The sequence below is a fragment of the Strongylocentrotus purpuratus genome, unplaced genomic scaffold (assembly GCF_000002235.5).
Source record: "Strongylocentrotus purpuratus isolate Spur 01 unplaced genomic scaffold, Spur_5.0 spur5_scaffold_12, whole genome shotgun sequence".
In the NCBI taxonomy this organism is placed as follows: domain Eukaryota; kingdom Metazoa; phylum Echinodermata; class Echinoidea; order Camarodonta; family Strongylocentrotidae; genus Strongylocentrotus; species Strongylocentrotus purpuratus.
The window spans coordinates 11386638-11404584 of record NW_022145597.1 but is presented as its reverse complement, the minus strand read 5'-3'; the positions used below and the strand labels follow the sequence as shown (position 1 = coordinate 11404584).

Here is a 17947-nt window from a genome sequence, read left to right as displayed (position 1 = left end):
CATATCAACTGAGTTATGTCAATAAACTGAACTCAAAACCCATCCTCTCTATCCCCTTCCCTTCTCTCCCCCCCCCCCCCCCAACAAAAAACAAAAAAAATTATATATGGATGGAAAGATTTTCTCTTGAAAAACAGGAATAATTTGCTGAAAAATCATATAGATATGATATCATGGAGGGGCGTTATAAATGCTTTGTTGCAAGCTGTGTCTCGCACGTGACGTCACAAATCTTGACGCTCAACGGAGGACCGCTGAAGGGAGAAAATCTGAATCTCAAAATTAACATTTTTGAGAGATGATTACTGTGGGCCCCAAACATATTTTGAACAGGGGAGTTGTTATTTTTTATCAGTAAGGCTTCCCCTTAGGCTTTGCAATGATATGAATTTTGCATCAATTCAAATACTTTTGATTCTTTGGGTGACTACTTTACCCACGAATAAGGAGATGCATATATATCACCTCTCTGGACGAGAGATGCTGGAAGGCATCCAGGAGTTCCACTCCCTGTTCCACCGTCTTGGCCGTCTCGAAGGCCGTCGTGATCACATTCTGCATCATGACCTCCAAATCTTTGATTCCTGCTCGAAATCTGTCAGATACGAGAAGAAAGAAAAAGATGGTTAGGGTCACTTGTTTGTTTGTTTGTTTGTTTATTTATTTAAATACAGTGATTAAAAAACACGCTTTCAGCTTAGCATAGCTGTTTTCAGCGTGTCCGTACATGGTACATTATAATACATGAATTGAACTGAACTGGATAACTGGGTTATTTTCTTGAATGGATCTTTCCTCCATATGATGCTTTTGACACTTTTTATATCATATATGTTTATGTTTGTAATTTCTTTTTGTGTATTTAGATTTCTCTCTTCACTAAGTTTATACATATGTCATCTTTAAGTTATTTTTCCTATTTTTTTATGTTCAATTTGGTGTCTGTATGATCTGTTTTGTTTGCAACACGGACTTGCCAAGTAAATCTGAGATGTTTTAAAAATGAACTGCAATTTGTAACTGATATCTGTAAACGTATTATCTTATCATATTTTGAATGGCCAAGAATATAATTGAGAAATTCTGCATTTATATATCTTTTCTTGTATACATTCAGTATGTGAACGTTATTATTTAATAAAGGCTCCCTGTGGAAGGGGTAACAAAAATTATGAATTGAATTTAAAGAAAATGAATCCTCTTACTTGTTGTAGTCATCATGCCACGAGGTTGCTTTCACATCCAAGATTGTTTTCTTCACGTTCCTCAGGATGAGCAGATTCTTGGCGAACGCTGCCTCGATCTCGAGCAGTCCTCGCGTGACCTCTGGCCCCCTTTGACCTGCAAAGGTCGGCATGGGTATCTTGTCTCCGTCGTTCATCCTGGCAAAGTGGATCTGGCACTCGCAAACCTGTGACAAGGTAAATGTTATGATGCATCAATGAATATGTGATATTCGCTGATGGCTTGATAGTAGAGTCGTACACTTCTACCAAGAAATCCTTGTTTGACTGCAGAAGAATATTTGTCATATGAAAATCAATGGCTTAAAGATTTTAAGGAAGAAAGTTCCAGTGCAGTTTTTTTGCTTTTGCAAAAACTTGATATTAGAGAGCAAAATAAATTTACAAGAAGTATGTGTACACAAGTAGAAATTACATTGGATCAATTATGGTTACACAAATTTTCTTTTGGCGATAAGTCACACATATACCTTTCCGAACCATCCAAATCATGTTTGACTATCTTTCAAAACACTGACATTTACTTCGACTGAAGGATTATTTGCACATGCTTTGGTAAAATGCAGCGGTTTACTGCACGTTTTTTTAAAGCAAATGTAAGCACTTCACATCTTCGCGTCTTATAACAAACACATAAATGTGTTCACACAGGACCACTGTTGCAAATTGTGAATACCGTTTTTATCCCTACTTGCCATTCATTTCGTACACACACAGAATAATCCCACCATGTTTTATCAGGGAATATGTGAACAAGCCTTCAATGTTTCATCTGCAGGGCTCCAGGTTTTATTATCACACTCAATATACGTTTTTTTAAACTCAATATACGTTTTATTTTACTCAATATACGTTTTATTTTACTCAATATAAGTTTTTTTGTTTACCTCCAGAAGGTCCTTGCACCTCTGAACGAAGGCATCCACCTGAGCAAAGATACTGCTCTGATCCAGAACCCAACTATCTGATGAGAACCGATGATGCATCTGCCGAATCTGCAAGAAAGGACGAAGAAGAAGAACACATTTACTGGGTGCTTCAGTGTTTCAGGGGCCCGTTTCACAAAACTTGTCATCACAGACAAATGATAGTCTTTGTTATAAGCTAGTGAAATCCATGCTTCTGATTGGTTCTCAGCAGATTTGTCACTGATTTTTGTCATTTGTCATTGAAAAAAGGCTTGTGAAATGGGTCCCAGGCCTACTAATCCCAGAGGGACTGTTTTTTTCTCCTCTCAAACTAAACGAGATTAACAAATTCTGTTGCTTCCCCACCCCCCCCCCCTCAATAACTCTCCTCTTATTTTTGCTGTGCAAAACTGCTTCTTTCATTTGAGAAATTTCAGTGTGCACGAAGTCAGCAAATAATACTGTACCTTAATTAAAGAAATGGAGACCCCCACAAATCTGTTTCCTTGAATTGCATATATCAGACAGTATTTAAATCTACTTTGGAAACGATACTTCTACCTTTAGCTGGGCACCAAAGTATCATTGAGTGCCGAGAGTTGTCTAGGAAACTTTTTACTACCAGATATTGCATTACTGAACATGTGGGTCAAGTAAGACATATGCCTAATCTCTTCTGAGAGTATGAACACTGGGTTTGGACTCAGGACCCACATGTTTTGAAACCAAGGACACAAACCACTGAACCACACTCACCCATGCGTACTGTTCTTTCCACTGCTTACAGCACTCGATGCTCTCATGGAGACTGTTCATGGATGATTTGACGCAGCCATCGAAGAGACGATCTAAGGAGATGTCTTTACAGCAACGCTTGATGATCTCGTTACTGATCTGTACAAAGCAACAAGGATAAGAAGAGAAATGGTCAGTAGGAATCATTGTTTTTATTTTCTTTTTTTTTAAAGAAACCTGGGGGATGTTTCACAAAGACTAAGATCGACTTTAAGTTGGACTTAACTATGGCAGGCCTTTTATGCCACTATTTGCTTTCACCATTTATTGGCATTGGTCTCTCAAGGGACGTACAAATCATAGTCACAAATCTACAGAATTTACACTTTATAATAGTTCATTATTAAAGAAAAATATTATCTACAGATCATAATGGTGAGAGCAAACAGTAGCATTAGCAGCCTGCCATAGTTAAGTCCATCTTACAGTCCATCATAGTTTTTGTGAAACACTCCCCATATCATTAATTCTTTGTTAAAACAAATCTTGTGTTAAGAACCAGAGGGACGTCAATACAGGATCCACCTGGTTGCTGTAGGCCCATGGGTTCTCTATATCATCTACATCAGTATCATCTCTGATTCTGGTGTAAATCTTTAGGCCCTAGTTTGATCCTGTACTGGAAGCAGTCTTACACTAGCAAGTCTACTCATATCTATTTGAAACGATGCAAAATAATTGTCAATATCTATATCTTCTGGTGAATAAATATATCAAAAATATACCAGAATTATACCAAAAATATATACTGAAATTGATGCATTTGATTGGTTGATTGGTTGATTGGATACATTTGATTGGTTGAGAGCAAATTTGTTATACAAATGTGACATAGAATGTTTTATGAAACAGGGTCCTCCATGCTAACTGTCTGACACAATGTAAAACTGCATATCCTCAAATGAATCCAGAAATGGATCCAGAAGTTTTTGATCCACAGATTTTGTTGTGTTGGAAGGCTTTTGTAAATAACCTAGCAGACAATTAACCTAGCTGTTCCATCCAATTAATACATAGATATTAGAGAGCAGAAATTCTGTGACAGCTAATGGGTTAACATCTCACCTTCCTGAATAGACCCGTCAGCCTCTCCCTGCTCTTGTAGTGATCCGAGTTAACCCATATCATCCTGACCCTGTTGATGATGCCGGGTAGCATGTTGGGTATGTCTGCTGGCTTGGCCTTGTTGAGTTCCTCGCACTTCTCCGACAGGGTGGAGAGGAACTTGAGGTTGCTCTGTGCTTGAGCAGATCCATCCTGCAAACATGGAGAATAGCAATCAAATAACAATACTTAAAGCAGGACTGCACTTCTTGCAGCTACTTCCGCCCTCTATATAGCAAACAATGCCTAAGCGGTAACCAGTGGTCCCCCATGATCCTCTTTTTTTAATGTTAATTGACAGCTGATTTGATGAGATAAACACCTGTCTTTTACAGACGTACAGATGTATGCAGGAGGTCTAATCCCTCCTGACCGAACTAGTGCAGTCAGGCTTTCATACATTTTTGTAGCATTTAACACTCAGGCTTCTCAGGGCTGCACATACAGTTTATTCAGAGATTCCAGTTGCATTACTCAGTCAGCCAGAAGATAGATGCATACATGTTTTTAAAAATCTCACCCTATTAGATTTTGCTTGATACAACATCTTCAAAACATTGGAGAATTGTCATTTCATGACTGCATAATACATTACTCAAAATGTGACTATTTTCTAATTAAATTATCAGAACTCATCACAAACATGAAATTCTTTTTAACCCATTCACTACTCAATTCTCCCATTACCATAGGCTTAACACAAAAATTGCCCAGTTCCTGTAGAGAGTGGGTTAATAGACGTTCATTTCTGATAGATCAGAGCTTCTCATCCATACCTGAATCAGTTTGGAGAGTTTCTTGAAGGGGCTGACATAGGATGACTTGGCCTGTTCAAGGATGGCCTGCACCCTTAGGACCCCGTCTTTCTGTAGCTGTTCACTGATCCCCGACAGGTCCTGGCACCGGCTTCTCCAGAACTGGATCTCTTCCAGGGGACCGGCGTTCTCTGAGGTCTCGATGGCATCCTGTGAGGCCAGGACCTCCTTGATCTGTCTGGTCCAGTGCACCATGGCAGCTGTCATGAATATTCATAATATTGATCAGTATGGCAGCTATCATGAATATTCATGTTATTAATCAGTATGGCAGCTATTATGAATATTTGTGTTATTGATCAGTATGGCAGCTGTCATGATTATTTCATGTAGATGACTTTCATCATGCTTGATACTATGTTTCACAAATTCTAGAAAATGAAAGAGACTAAATATATTGCTATCAAAGAAAGAAAGATATTGGTGTGCATTGCAAAATGTGTTGGATTTGTTTCAATGGAACACAAGAAGAAGGGCAAGTCCAAGAAGTTTGTTCCATAAATTTATTTTTCATTTTTTAGTATGCATGATCAATGTATTAGATTTATACCCCTGTATGAGGTTGGATTAGACCAGGTATAAAATGAAATGACATATTTGATGTCTAGTTTTTTTTATGACTCTTCATTACTTGGTAATGTATATGACATCAATGACCAAATACCTCAAACTTGCTGGGAATTCTTAAAAAACGGTTTAAGACTCACTTTCTAGTCTTTGTACGAGTTCCTTGTCCTTGGCGGCCTTCTCCGGTGGAATGTTCATGCCTTCTTTGGGGATGTAAAGGACGGTGTGTCCCTGGATCTTATAATGAGTGTCTGTCAGGCTGGCCATGAACCTGTGAAGCTGTGCCGAGAAATCATTCTTAATGCCTGGTTGAGGTGGGAGGAGAAGAGGGAGAGTTAGAGTTAAGGAAAATAACATTTAACCTTTGCAGTGCCAGAAAGTTTTCATATATTTCACACACAAAAAAAAAAGAGATTTCATGAGAAAACTTTACATGCATGTATTTCAAAATAAGAAAAAAAGAAGATATTTCATGAGAAAAGTTTTTCAATTTTTAACAAAATCCTCGAAATCGCCCCAGTTTAAAGTGGCATGTGTGAAAGAGGCTTTAATATCATATGAAAGGATACTGTCCAGCCAGGTGGTGTTGTCGAAGAAGAGTGGTGCAATGCAACCGTGTTATTTTTTGGGGTATCATAGAAATAGAATGTGGGATGAAGAAAAAAAAAGTAGCCCCACAGGTCTTTCACATAGTCCCTTATATCTGGGTCATAATATACAAAATGTTAAGTGCAGTATACTGAATATGCTTTTTTTAAACAAAATCTTGGAAATTGCCCCAGTTTAAAGTGGCGAATGTGAGCAAGGTTTTAACATCGTATGAAAGGATACTGTCCGGCCAGGTGGTGTTATCAAAGAAGAGCGGTGCGAAGATGCTGTGCATGATCCTGAGCAAGCTCTCCACGTGGCCGCTCCTGACCGTGCCGTACTGCACCGCCTTCTCCACGTTCGCCCCGGTCATCTTGACCCCAGGTCGCCGGATGAAGTAGTTGAGCTCCTCCACCCCCTGCGGGGGGATGTTGTTGCTGACGACCAGGCCCATCTGGGGGTCGACGAACACGGTGAGGAGCCGGTCGTTGGAGGCAGGGTCGAAGAAGGCATCGATGGTCTCGTGGTGGGCGTCGGCCCACATGTCTGGCTCGCTGGCTGCCAGGATAACCCTCTGTTTCACAAAGTCAACCTGGAATTCACCAATTTTCAAAACACCATTGTTAATTAAGTCTTTGGTTAACGAAATTACAATCAAAACAACTTTAGTTGGTTCAACAGTACTCAATATTCTAATGCAATGTGAACAAAGATTCTAAGCTTTTTTCTAGGTTATCTCTCATTATACATTTTCCTGTATAACCTGGAGGGCGTTTCACAAAACTTGTCATCAGTTACAAATGACAGTTTTTGTTATAAGCTACTAAAATCCTTGCAAATGACAGTTTTTGTTACAAGCTACTAAAATCCTTGCTTCTAATTGGTTATCAGCAGATTTGTCACTGATTTTTGTCATTTGTCATTGAAATTATGCTTTGTGAAACGGGCCCGTTTTCTTGACCTTGTTAAGAGTTGATATTGTGCATATACATTAAGTTTATTACTTTGATGATTAAAACAAAAGTAAAATGAAAATGAATGACGCTAACAAAGATGCATGAGATTGATAAATCAATGTACACTGCATAAATCAAAACACAATTTACACTGTAAGCATAACATTTGAACCCCCAGTCCCCCTCCATCCATAAACTATTGATATGAAATAACAAGGCATTGGAGAGCAAAATAACAAGGCATTGGAGAGCTAAATAAAATAGCTCAATAGAAACATCTGATAAACACTTACATAATCAATATGAACTGGGGTAGGTGCTTCATCATGCCCTATTGAGGGAGAGCTACCATTTGCAAAGGCCATGCTGTCTCCATTCATCAGATCACCACTGGTAGTATGGTGAGAACCTGAGGCTGGTGTGGCCGTCATTCTTCCTGCTCCTGTTTCAGTTAAGGTGAAAAAAATAAAATAAGATAGTGAAACAGTTGTTATAAAGACCGCTCATGGGAGTGAAAACAGGGAGTCTTTATAAAGGTTAGGAGGGTGTTTCACAAAGCCTTTTTTCAATGACAAATGACAAATATCAGTGACAAATCAGCTGATAACCAATCAGAAGCAAGGATTTCACTAGCTTATAACAAAACTGTTATTTGTCACTGATAACAAGTTTTCTGAAACACCCTCCTGGAAGGAGGGGAGTTGGGTCTGCCTGTCGAACCAAAGATCGTGGGTTCAAATACACCCCAGTTGGATGACTGAAGCCTGCATTGTGTGTTAAGGCGTCCCTCCCCTATTTCAAAGAATGCAGGCTATGTTAAGTGGAAAACACTCTGTCCCTAGTATGTTAAATGGAGGCCGCATGTAGAGGAGAGTCACTACCTTTGCATGTTGAAAATCCACTGCACTATTCTTATCAGAGTAGGGGAAAACCCAGGTGTAATGGTCCACCTGCACACCCCCAATGAGTTATACCGTGAGGAGAGACCCGAGGGTTACAGTGATTCAGTTCACCTATCGCCTCCCAGGCACAGGTGATGCTACTTAATAATTATAATAATAATACAATAAGATTGATGATGGAAAGACTGACAAAAATATTTTCCAAAATATCCATCACCCAATTCCATTCATAAAATGCAACATATACAATATGTTTATAATGCTTTTTTCTTGTCAAACTTTCCTCTGGTTTGTAAGTGTGTGTAATGACTGAGAAGCATAAGAAATAGATTCCTTACAGATATTTTGAGAATCTACATATGTACTAGTTTTCATATACATGTATCTCTGAAATTATTTTGAATGCCTAAGTGATATACCTGAGGTCAATGCACTTCTGGGTTCGGACCCCTCGGGTAGCTTGATGGCTGGTGGAGACTCTGACTTGCGCCCGTTTGGTAGACCATTCTGCACGGGGGTCTGGGGGGTCTCCTCCTCCACCCCGTTGGTCAGGGGTTCTTCATTTGTGGCAGGGGCTGCTTCAGCTGAATCTGCCATCTTGTCTTGATACAATATCACAGGTGGCGATTCCTTTTAAAAAAAGAGAGAAGAAAATTACACATTAAAAAAAAAAGACACCTCACTGTTATGTACTAAATGCGCATGCGTAAAGTTAGCGGTCGTATTAATTACAGATTACAGTCGATAACTTCACGCACGCTTGCGCGCCTGCACCCCTTCGTCTGTACGGTATGTTATTGTATTGTAATTTGTGCAGCGATTTGCCATGAAACCTGTGTGTGAGAAAGTGTTTATTATAATGTCTTTGATTTTAGGAAAAATACTCCAAAAAAGATAACAAAATTGACACAAAAGGGGTAATTAGAAATGTAACAAATTTATATCACGACCATTATTTGAACAACTGATGAAGATTCAGTTGATTTTGGGGTAGGCTATTGTTTAGGAGGTTATCTCCACGCCAGAGTGATGGGTAAAAACCTTAGTAATTATCAATATTTTAGGAAAAACAGTCAACAGGGTCATTGTCACAAGAAAAGGCAGCCATGATTTAATTTTCATAGGTCTAGACCCTAGCCCTAACGGTAGATCTCCTAGAAAAATAGTATTTGAAAATTATTTGAAGTTAAGACTTATTTTTGCAATGTCAAAAAAATACCTCAGGATCACAGCGCGGGCTGAGGCTCCTTTTTTCTTGTAAAAATAACATGAACATTGGCGCTTGAAACCTATCCAAAATTTGATCCGTAACTTCGGCGCGGAGATTTTCCGAAAAATACTCCGAAAATAACAAGAAAATTGACACAAAACAGGTAGACCTAGTAAGCCATAATATTTTCTTCATTTTGGGTAGGCTATGTTTTAGTATGATATCTCCACGCCGGAGTTACAGGTCAAATTTTGGATAGGTTTCTGAACAAGCGCCGAACATTGTTCTCATTCAATTTCAAATTCAAATTGTCATGCGATTTTTTGGCACACTTACTCTTCAGGATATCAGATTAAACATTAGTCTTAGAGTTAGAGCAAAATTAAATGAAATCTTTGTCAGTTTCAAGTCAAATATTACTAGGCCTTTATTATTATTAGGTGCGGAGACTTCGAGGGTTTAGTCTACTCTAGGACATTCATAGAATTCGCTGTCATGTCGTCGCGCAATTCCGCAAGAGCCAAGGCTCAAGCCCAGGCCGCGGCCGAGCCAAGGGCAAGACGTAGTCGACCGACACAGATGCAGACCGAGGTGCCGAAGGCGAAGCTAGACACAATTTTCAAGATTTTGCAGCTAATCTACTATCTCCTGTTTAATAACATTTCGACATTAATTAATTGTAATATTTATACATCAGCTTAATGAGATATTTACCTATTTTCACTTTGCTGCATTCTCAAAACTTATAATAAAAGTATCTTCTACTTGCACTCTCGTTTTCGTAACTGATTATTGGCGATGCAGCTTCGCTTGTGATCACCCTGACGACAACATATTTTATTAAAAAATTGGCAACACTGTAAAGACTTACTTTCTTAAATTGATATAAATATTTATTTAGACATTAACTTTTATATTTTTAAAACAAATTAAACTATTTATCAGTTAATAATATTTTATAATTTTAAATATTAGGTCAAAATATTGTAAAAGTGTTATTTTGTATATTTTTGTTGTCGGAGTTTATAGCGATTAGTAATTTGAATGGTGTATATCCCCTATTCCATTATTATATTGCGATCGCAAAGCTACGGGGGCCCTGGAAAGAGACTGGTGACTTAAGTGATTGTTCTAATTGGTTTCTGCATGTTTTGAAAATCATGTACACTACTCAACTGCATTATCTTCCTATTCCCACTCCCGAGAAAAACAAACTTTATTTAGAGGTTTAAAAGAGTAATAATAATAATAATAATAATAATAGTGGGTTCTCTACTTCCTCTCTGATTTTCTTCTTCTAGCTCATTATTATATATTTTATTTCAATTCATCATCATCATTATTGTACAATATCATCATTATTTTGTTAAACACATTACTCGTATTGTTATTAATATTATTATTATCATATTTATTAGGGTCCTATTATCATTATTATTATTATCATTGTTATTATTACTAATGATACTGATATTATTATTATTATTATTAGGGCCTTTTTTTATTTTTATTATTATTATTATAAGGATACTTAAATCCCTGGCGTGCGTACTGCATATAATGGGGAGGGGGGGGGGGGGGTAGGGGCTGGGAGGGTAGCCCCCTCCCCTCCAATAAAATTCAAAAATGATTTGAATTATGCTTATTTCTCCCTTTTGCCCATTATACCACCCGATGGTGATGCATTTTTTTTCTTTCTGACCCCAAAGCTCTCACAAAGTTTCTGCTCGTTTGTACTACTGCTTGAAATAGTGAGGGGCATTGTGCCCCCCCCCCCCTCCGGAGCACCGACAAATTCAAATTAAAATTCACACTTTATTGATTTCAATCCAAACTGGCGAGGGCAGAGGCCCAAGGGAGGGGGGGGGGGCTAATTCGTAAGATAATATTAGCGGTGAATCAGCTGGCCGAATAAGCGAGGGGGGAGGTAACCCCCCAAAAAGGTTAACGGGAGGGGGGGGGTGAGCACTATTTCTTTTCTCAACACCCCCCCCCCCCTTTTTTGCCCCCTTATCCCCTGCCTTCCTGCCACCCTCCCTTGGATCCGCCACTGACAATACCCATTTAGTGGTTTCATTATTTTTCATCAATGTTTTCCAGCATTTACAAGTAAGTGCGAGGAAGTTCTGGATGTGAGACAAAGAGATATGATTGTGACACCCACATAAAAATAATAAAAATATCTGTATAGGCAAATTCAACATTTTTTTTAAAGCTTACGGCAAATCTCAATACCGGCAATAATATTCCCCCTAAATTTCCCCGCTTGTTAGACAATTTTAACTACCTTTACAGTCAATGTAAGCCTACTCCAACACCCCTATTTCGTGTAAAAAAAATGTTTTTTATATCAACAAAAATACAATAAGCGTATACGATGTAAATACATAACTCTGGCACCTCGTTGCCCGAATCGGTGTTGTAAAAATTGCCGGGATGCTGGCGATAATAGTTTGAGCTCACAAGTCCGCGGCCTCTGTTCTCTATGTTGTGAGGGGGTGGGGCGCGGCTGCAGCCCCCAAATAGCATATGCCTAATAAGAGACACAGTCCATATTTCCTTGTGCATTCCATTTCCCCTTATACTCCTATTTCTCTCACTTTTTTTGTTTACATATTTCTCTGCTATCTTTATGAATTTTGCAATTCTCTTTTTACACCTTTTCCATGATTGTGTATCATCATTTTCTATGGATATCATCATTTTCTTTCCTCTTTTCTTTTACATAATGTGTTCACATTTTTTTTCTTCTGCGCTATTTAATTGTTTTTCTTCACGTTGGCCCGTTTTTTGATCGGAGGCCGATTTCTTTCTTCCCACTTTTTGTTCTCGATATATTGTCTTCTGAGCCGCTGTATCAAAAGCCGTCCATTCTTTCTCTCTAATTTTTTTTTTATCTTTCTTTCCTCTGATCTCTTTTACCCTTCTGCTTATTTAAACAATTTCCTCATCATCAACTTATCCTCTTTCTTGTTTCTTCATTTTCATTTTCTCTTCTTTGTTTTGGTTAAATATCATATTGAATTCAATTGGAGATTTTTCTACAAGATTACTGGTGCAGCGGATGCCAGTATTAGCTTATATTTTCACATAGACAATCATGTGTAGATAAGATCATAATTTGTAACCGTTTAACCTTCATCTTTTTCTGCAATATATCTTAGCTAATAATTATTCAATATACTTTAGCCTAATAATTAGTCACAATTGTATAATCGCATGACACAGTATATTTGCAATATTATCAATTCTTTATATTTGTAAAGCGCTTAGAGGCATTTGTATTAAGCGCTATATACAAATTAAATATTATTATCATCATTATTATTATTATGTATCATTGAATTGAATTTATTAACTTGAATTTATTTTCTTCTGCAAAACACACAAATCAAATTACATTTGAATATCAGGCGCGTATGCAGGGGTGTTTTGGGGGATAAACCCCCCTTCAATTATTATTATTTTTTTGCTCAAGGGGGGGGGGGAGGGGTGCTGAGTAAAAAATATATATATTGATATATTTTAAATAATGCTCCTTACCCCCCCCCCCCCCCTCCCCTTGAGCGAAATATCTGTCAGCGCGATTTTCAATTTTCAAACACCCTCTTTCGCCACTGACATATAATATACAAAATATAATAATTTGTTTGAACGTATACACAATATAATAATAATAATAGAAATGTTGACAAAATGTAACTGATGACACACTATCGAGAAATATTCATTAATAAATCTGCAGAAGAAGAAAAAGAAGAAGGGCTGGATATATTTATATTTAGTGTTTTGACTTATAAGAATTTTTGTCCAGATTATTATCTTCAATGACTGTTGATGACATTATGTTTTATATTTATGACTGCATATACCAGGTGATGTTATTGTTTACTCTGAAAACTATTTCGACTCGGCCATTGCAATTTTAATCACTGCATTTCTATTCAATTAAATTACTTCACTGTTCGTGGACCTCGAAATATATCCTATTGGTCTACTGGTCTGTTGCCCCCCCCCCCCCCCCCAAGCCTGACTTTCTAATATTTGGGCAATTAACCCACACCTAAATTTCGGGCAACGAGATGCCCTACTAGCAAGGTGCCCGAATATCCACACATTTATTTTCGAGCTGCGAGATCAGTGGCGTAACGAGCGAAAACATTTGAGGGGCTGTGAAAGGGGGGGGGGTGTGGGGGGGGGTGCGACACCCCCCCACCTGTCAGGATATTGTCGGTAAAATTGCGCTGCCGTCGGGAAAAAGAGAAAAGGGGGAGGGGGAAAAAGAGAGGGAAAAAAAGAGAGGGGAAAAAGAGAGGGAAAAAAAAGAGAGGGAAAAAAAGAGAGGGAAAAAAAGAGAGAGAAAAAAGAGAGAGAAAGGGAAAGAAAAGAAAAAAAGAAAAGGAAAAGAAAAAAAAGAAAGGAAAAGAAAGGAAAGAAAGGAAAAGAAAGGAAAGAAAAGAGAAGAAAGAAAGAGAGGGAGGAGAGGAAAGAAAGGAAAAGAAAGAAAAGAAAGAAAAGAAAAGAAAAAAGAAAAACAGAGTGAAAGGGAAACAAAAGAAACGGGGGATGAAAAAGGGAAGAGAGAGGGGAGGTAAGAGTCTGAGAGAGGAGGAGTGGGAGTAAAAGAGAGAAGGGGGTTGTTGGGTGGAGTCGTCTCGTCGAGGGAGCAAGAAAGACACGGGTAAATATGTTGCTGTGTCGGGTCAGCTGTGTCGGTATTCTTGCTCGATCCTCGTGTACTATATCAATGCAGAAGTTTGAAGTCGGTGAGATGTATATTGTCGGTCGGCCGACAAGTTTTTTTCCCTACGAACTGTGACTTCATATCCGCTGTGACGACTTCGAGAGTGACTACAACTACAATACTTGTATTTTCTCGAAGTTTCACTTTCCTATAATATCAGCTAAAGAAATCAGAGGTTTAACATTTTCGGGGAAACTAAATTCAAACAAGGTTTAAGAGTCAATAACGGTACGACGAATCGTCTTCCTTTCTTTATATTGTGATGAAACGCCAAAAATTCCGCGCTTTGCGCGGAAGGGGAAACTTCATTTAGACGAGTCGAGAACGGTACAACGAATCGTCTTCTTTCTCTAATAATTTAAGGAAACGTCAAAGCTTCCGCGCTTCGCGCGAGAGGGGTAAACTGAATTCAGACAAAATTAATAGGGCTTATTTAGAGTCGAAAACGGTACAACGAATCGTGTTCTTTCTCTAATAATATGAGGAAACGTCAAAGCTTTCGCGCTTCGCGCAGAGGGGGAAACTGAATTCAGACAAAATTAATAGGCCTTTTTAGAGTCGAAAACGGTACAACGAATCGTGTTCTTTCTCTAATAGTATGAGGAAATGTCAAGGCTTTCGCACTTCGCGCGAGAGGGGGAAGCTGAATTCAGACAAAATTAATAGGGCTTATTTAGAGACGAAAACGGTACAACGAATCGTGTTCTTTCTCTAATAATATGAGAAAACGTGAGAGCTCTTATGTGAGAGCTCTAACGTGAGAGCTAATATGAGAAAACGTGAGAGCTTTCGCGCTTCGCGCGAGAGGGGGAAACTTAATTCAGATGAATAGGGCTTATTAAGAGTCGAAAACGGTACAATGAATCGTCTTCCCTTCTCTATATTGTGATGAAACGCCAAAAATTCCGCGCTTCGCGCGGAAGGCGAAAAACTTCATTTAGACGAGTCGAGAACGGTACAACGAATCGTCTTCTTTCTCTTATAATTTAAGGAAACGTCAAAGCTTCCGCGCTTCGCGCGAGAGGGGTAAACTGAATTCAGACAAAATTAATAGGGCTTATTTAGAGTCGAAAACGGTACAACGAATCGTGTTCTTTCTCTAATAATATGAGAAAACGTGAAAGCTTTCGCGCTTCGCGCGAGAGGGGGAAACTTAATTCAGATGAATAGGGCTTATTAAGAGTCGAAAACGGTACGACGAATCGTCTTCTTTCTCTAATAATTTAATGAAACGTCAAAACTTCCGCGCAAAGCGCGGGAGGGGGAAGCTTCATTCAGATAAGGATTAAGAGTCTAGAACAGGACACCGAATCGTCTGCTTTTTCTCATAATTAAATGAAACGTCAAAGCTTCCGCGCGAGAATGGGAAACTGAATTCAGACAAATATGGCTAATTAAAAGTCGAAAACGGTACAACGAATCGTGTTCCTTCTCTAATAATTTGAGGTAACGTCAAAGCTTTCGCACTTCGCGCGAGAGGGGGAACTGAATTCAGATGAATAGGGCTTAATAAGATTCGAAAACGGAACGAGGAATCGTCTTCCTTTCCATATATTGTGATGAAAGGCCAAAAATCCCGCGCTTTGCGCGGAAGGACAAAGCTTCATTTAGACGAGTCGAGATCGGTACAACGAATCGTCTTTTTTCTCTGATAATTTAAGGAAACGTCAAAGCTTCCGCGCTTTGCGCTAGAGGGGAAAACTGAATTCAGACAAAATTAATAGGGCTAATTTAGAGTCGAAAACGGTACAACGAATCGTGTTCTTTCTCTAATAATATGAGGAAACTTCAAAGCTTTTGCGCTTGGCGCGAGAGGGGGGAAACTGAATACAGGTGAATAGGGCTTATTAAGATTCGAAAACGGTACGACGAATCGTCTTCTTTTTCTAATAATTTAATAAACGTCAAAACTTCCGCGCTTCGCGCGGGTGGGGGAAGCTTCATTCAGATAAGGATTAAGAGTCGAGAACAGTACACCGAATCGCCTGCTTTTTCTCATAATTTAATGAAACGTCAAAGCTTCAGCGCTTCGCGCTGGAGGGGGAGAAACTGAATTCAGACAAGGATTAAGAGTCGAGAACAGTACACCGAATCGTCTGCTTTTTCTCATAATTTAATGAAACGTCAAAGCTTCCTCGCTTTGCGCGGGAGGGGGGGGGGACTGAATTCAGACAAGGATAAACAGTCGAGAACGGTACAGCAAATCGTCTTCTTTTTTTATAATAATTTAATGATAGGTCAAAGCTTTCGCGCTTCGCGCGGGAGGTGGTGGGGGGGGGAAACTTCATTCAAACAAGGATTAACAGTTAAAAAATGTTCAATTAATCGTCTTCTTTTCCTAATATTTTAAGGAAACGTCTAACCTTCCGCGCTTCGCGCGGGAGGCCCATCACCCACACCCCCCTCATGAGCGCGCTTTTAAGTGATTCTCTTGCTCACTACCACCCCTCCCTAAAATAAAATCTTAGCTCCACGCCTGCATTAAAATATATAGCTTTGATGCTGACTAAATTGAAGAAATAATTCGTATATTTATGTCGTCGAGGAAAATGACCATTTTGCGCATATGCAAGTACTAAAGATAGTCCATAGGAAAAACAATTTAGCCTTCGGCCCCAGGTTTATAGAGTTGAATTTGTAGATATTGGACATTTAATTTTGTCGGTAATTGGTGGCTAGTTTTGTCGGTAATCGTTGGCCTCTACACCCCCCCCCCCCCACTGAAAAAGGTCTGGCGACGCCCCTGGCTGTGACTCGGGTTTCAATCCCTTAAAACTTTGGGGGGGAGGGGGGGGGGGGGGGGGGAGAAAAGAAGTTTATCACCGTGTCCGATTTTCCCCGAAATGAGACAATTTTTCATTTTACGTTATTCACATTTTTGATTATCATCGAAGCGCCCTTTAATTACTTATACACTCTATTTTTTCCCGATTTTTTTTGTTTTTTTTTGTTTTTTGGTTGTTGTTTGAAATATTGCAACTAAATTTAAGGCCTCTTTTGATCTCCTGACAGGTAAATAATACTCTAAGCCTTCTTTGCTCTATTTCTATTTGGATAACCAGCGTAAAGTTTAACCACTGAAAATTTCAAGGGACAACTATATACTCAAAGAATATGTTATATATTTAAGGTTTACGGCTATATAGGGGTTATATATAGTATATTTCGTGAGGCCACGGCGCAGCAACTTAGAAGGGAGACCTTCCCTTGTTATACTTTAGTAGTGAAACTTTGCATTACATAATATTTCAGAGCCTAAAGGGGCCTAAAGGCTGGTATAAAACTATAGGGGAATGAGAATTAGATCATTCCCTACCACTGTAAGACAATCGTGATTAAACAAACATTTATTGCATTCGAGAGATTAGGAGGGGAGTTAATTACTACATGTACAAACATGCAGCCATTTTATAGACGGTCTCCTGATGTAACTGTGTAATAACGCATTTTTCTAAGGCTTTAGAAAGGGCATGGACTTCATACATTTTCAATGAACCGGGGTGGGTACTTCATCGTGCCCCAGTGAAGGAGAGCTACCATTTGCAAAGGCCCGACAAAACTTACATTTGACGGTAGGCCTAGATTGTTACAAAAGAAAGTGGCTGGGGTAAAACGGCATGAAATTTTAAAGGAAGCTCTTTTTCCCCTTCTTAAATGCTTCTTCTCTTTATACTTTTTTCTTTATATCTTTCTTCTTTCCTTCTTCCGTTTTCCTTTTCTCCCTGTTATTTTTTTTGTTTGGGGCAGAACTCGGAAGTTTTACGGGGACAGAAGCCCCCAACCACCTAGACCTCCAGTAGGCATATGCCAGTGAGCAAGATGCCCTAGACTTTAGTGTCATATAAGGGCAGGTTAAAGTGCCCGAATATGAATTTGTCAAAATATGAAGAAATTTATTTTATTTTGATTTGCGCGTTCGCTTTGCTTGCGCTTGGAAACATTATAATCTGAAGAGTTGATATAATTATGTGAGTAAAAGAAATCAGCCCGCCCCCCGGCCCCCTCTATAAAATGTACGATTGTGCCCTCATCTTGCTGTAGATACATGCACGATGTGTAGTGGTGTTTGCACTTTTGTTTAATATTTATTAGTAGGCTTACGGTTGCACCATGT

General features: G+C 38.9%; 1 protein-coding gene across 1 annotated transcript in view; it reads right to left on the bottom strand.

Moving 5' to 3' along the window:
* Positions 1-9911, bottom strand: part of LOC100888151 (dynein heavy chain 2, axonemal) — an 83705-nt gene extending 73794 nt beyond the window's left edge. The window contains exons 1-11 of the mRNA XM_030981822.1: positions 9804-9911; positions 8299-8509; positions 7271-7419; positions 6265-6613; positions 5574-5738; positions 4828-5066; positions 4013-4204; positions 2909-3046; positions 2132-2239; positions 1206-1411; positions 466-595 (exon numbers count right to left, since the gene is read on the bottom strand). Of these exons, the coding sequence (XP_030837682.1) occupies positions 466-595; positions 1206-1411; positions 2132-2239; positions 2909-3046; positions 4013-4204; positions 4828-5066; positions 5574-5738; positions 6265-6613; positions 7271-7419; positions 8299-8476 (1854 nt within the window). The 5' untranslated portion in view covers positions 8477-8509; positions 9804-9911. The remainder of the gene's footprint in view (positions 1-465; positions 596-1205; positions 1412-2131; positions 2240-2908; positions 3047-4012; positions 4205-4827; positions 5067-5573; positions 5739-6264; positions 6614-7270; positions 7420-8298; positions 8510-9803) is intronic.
* Positions 9912-17947: the final 8036 nt, after the last annotated feature.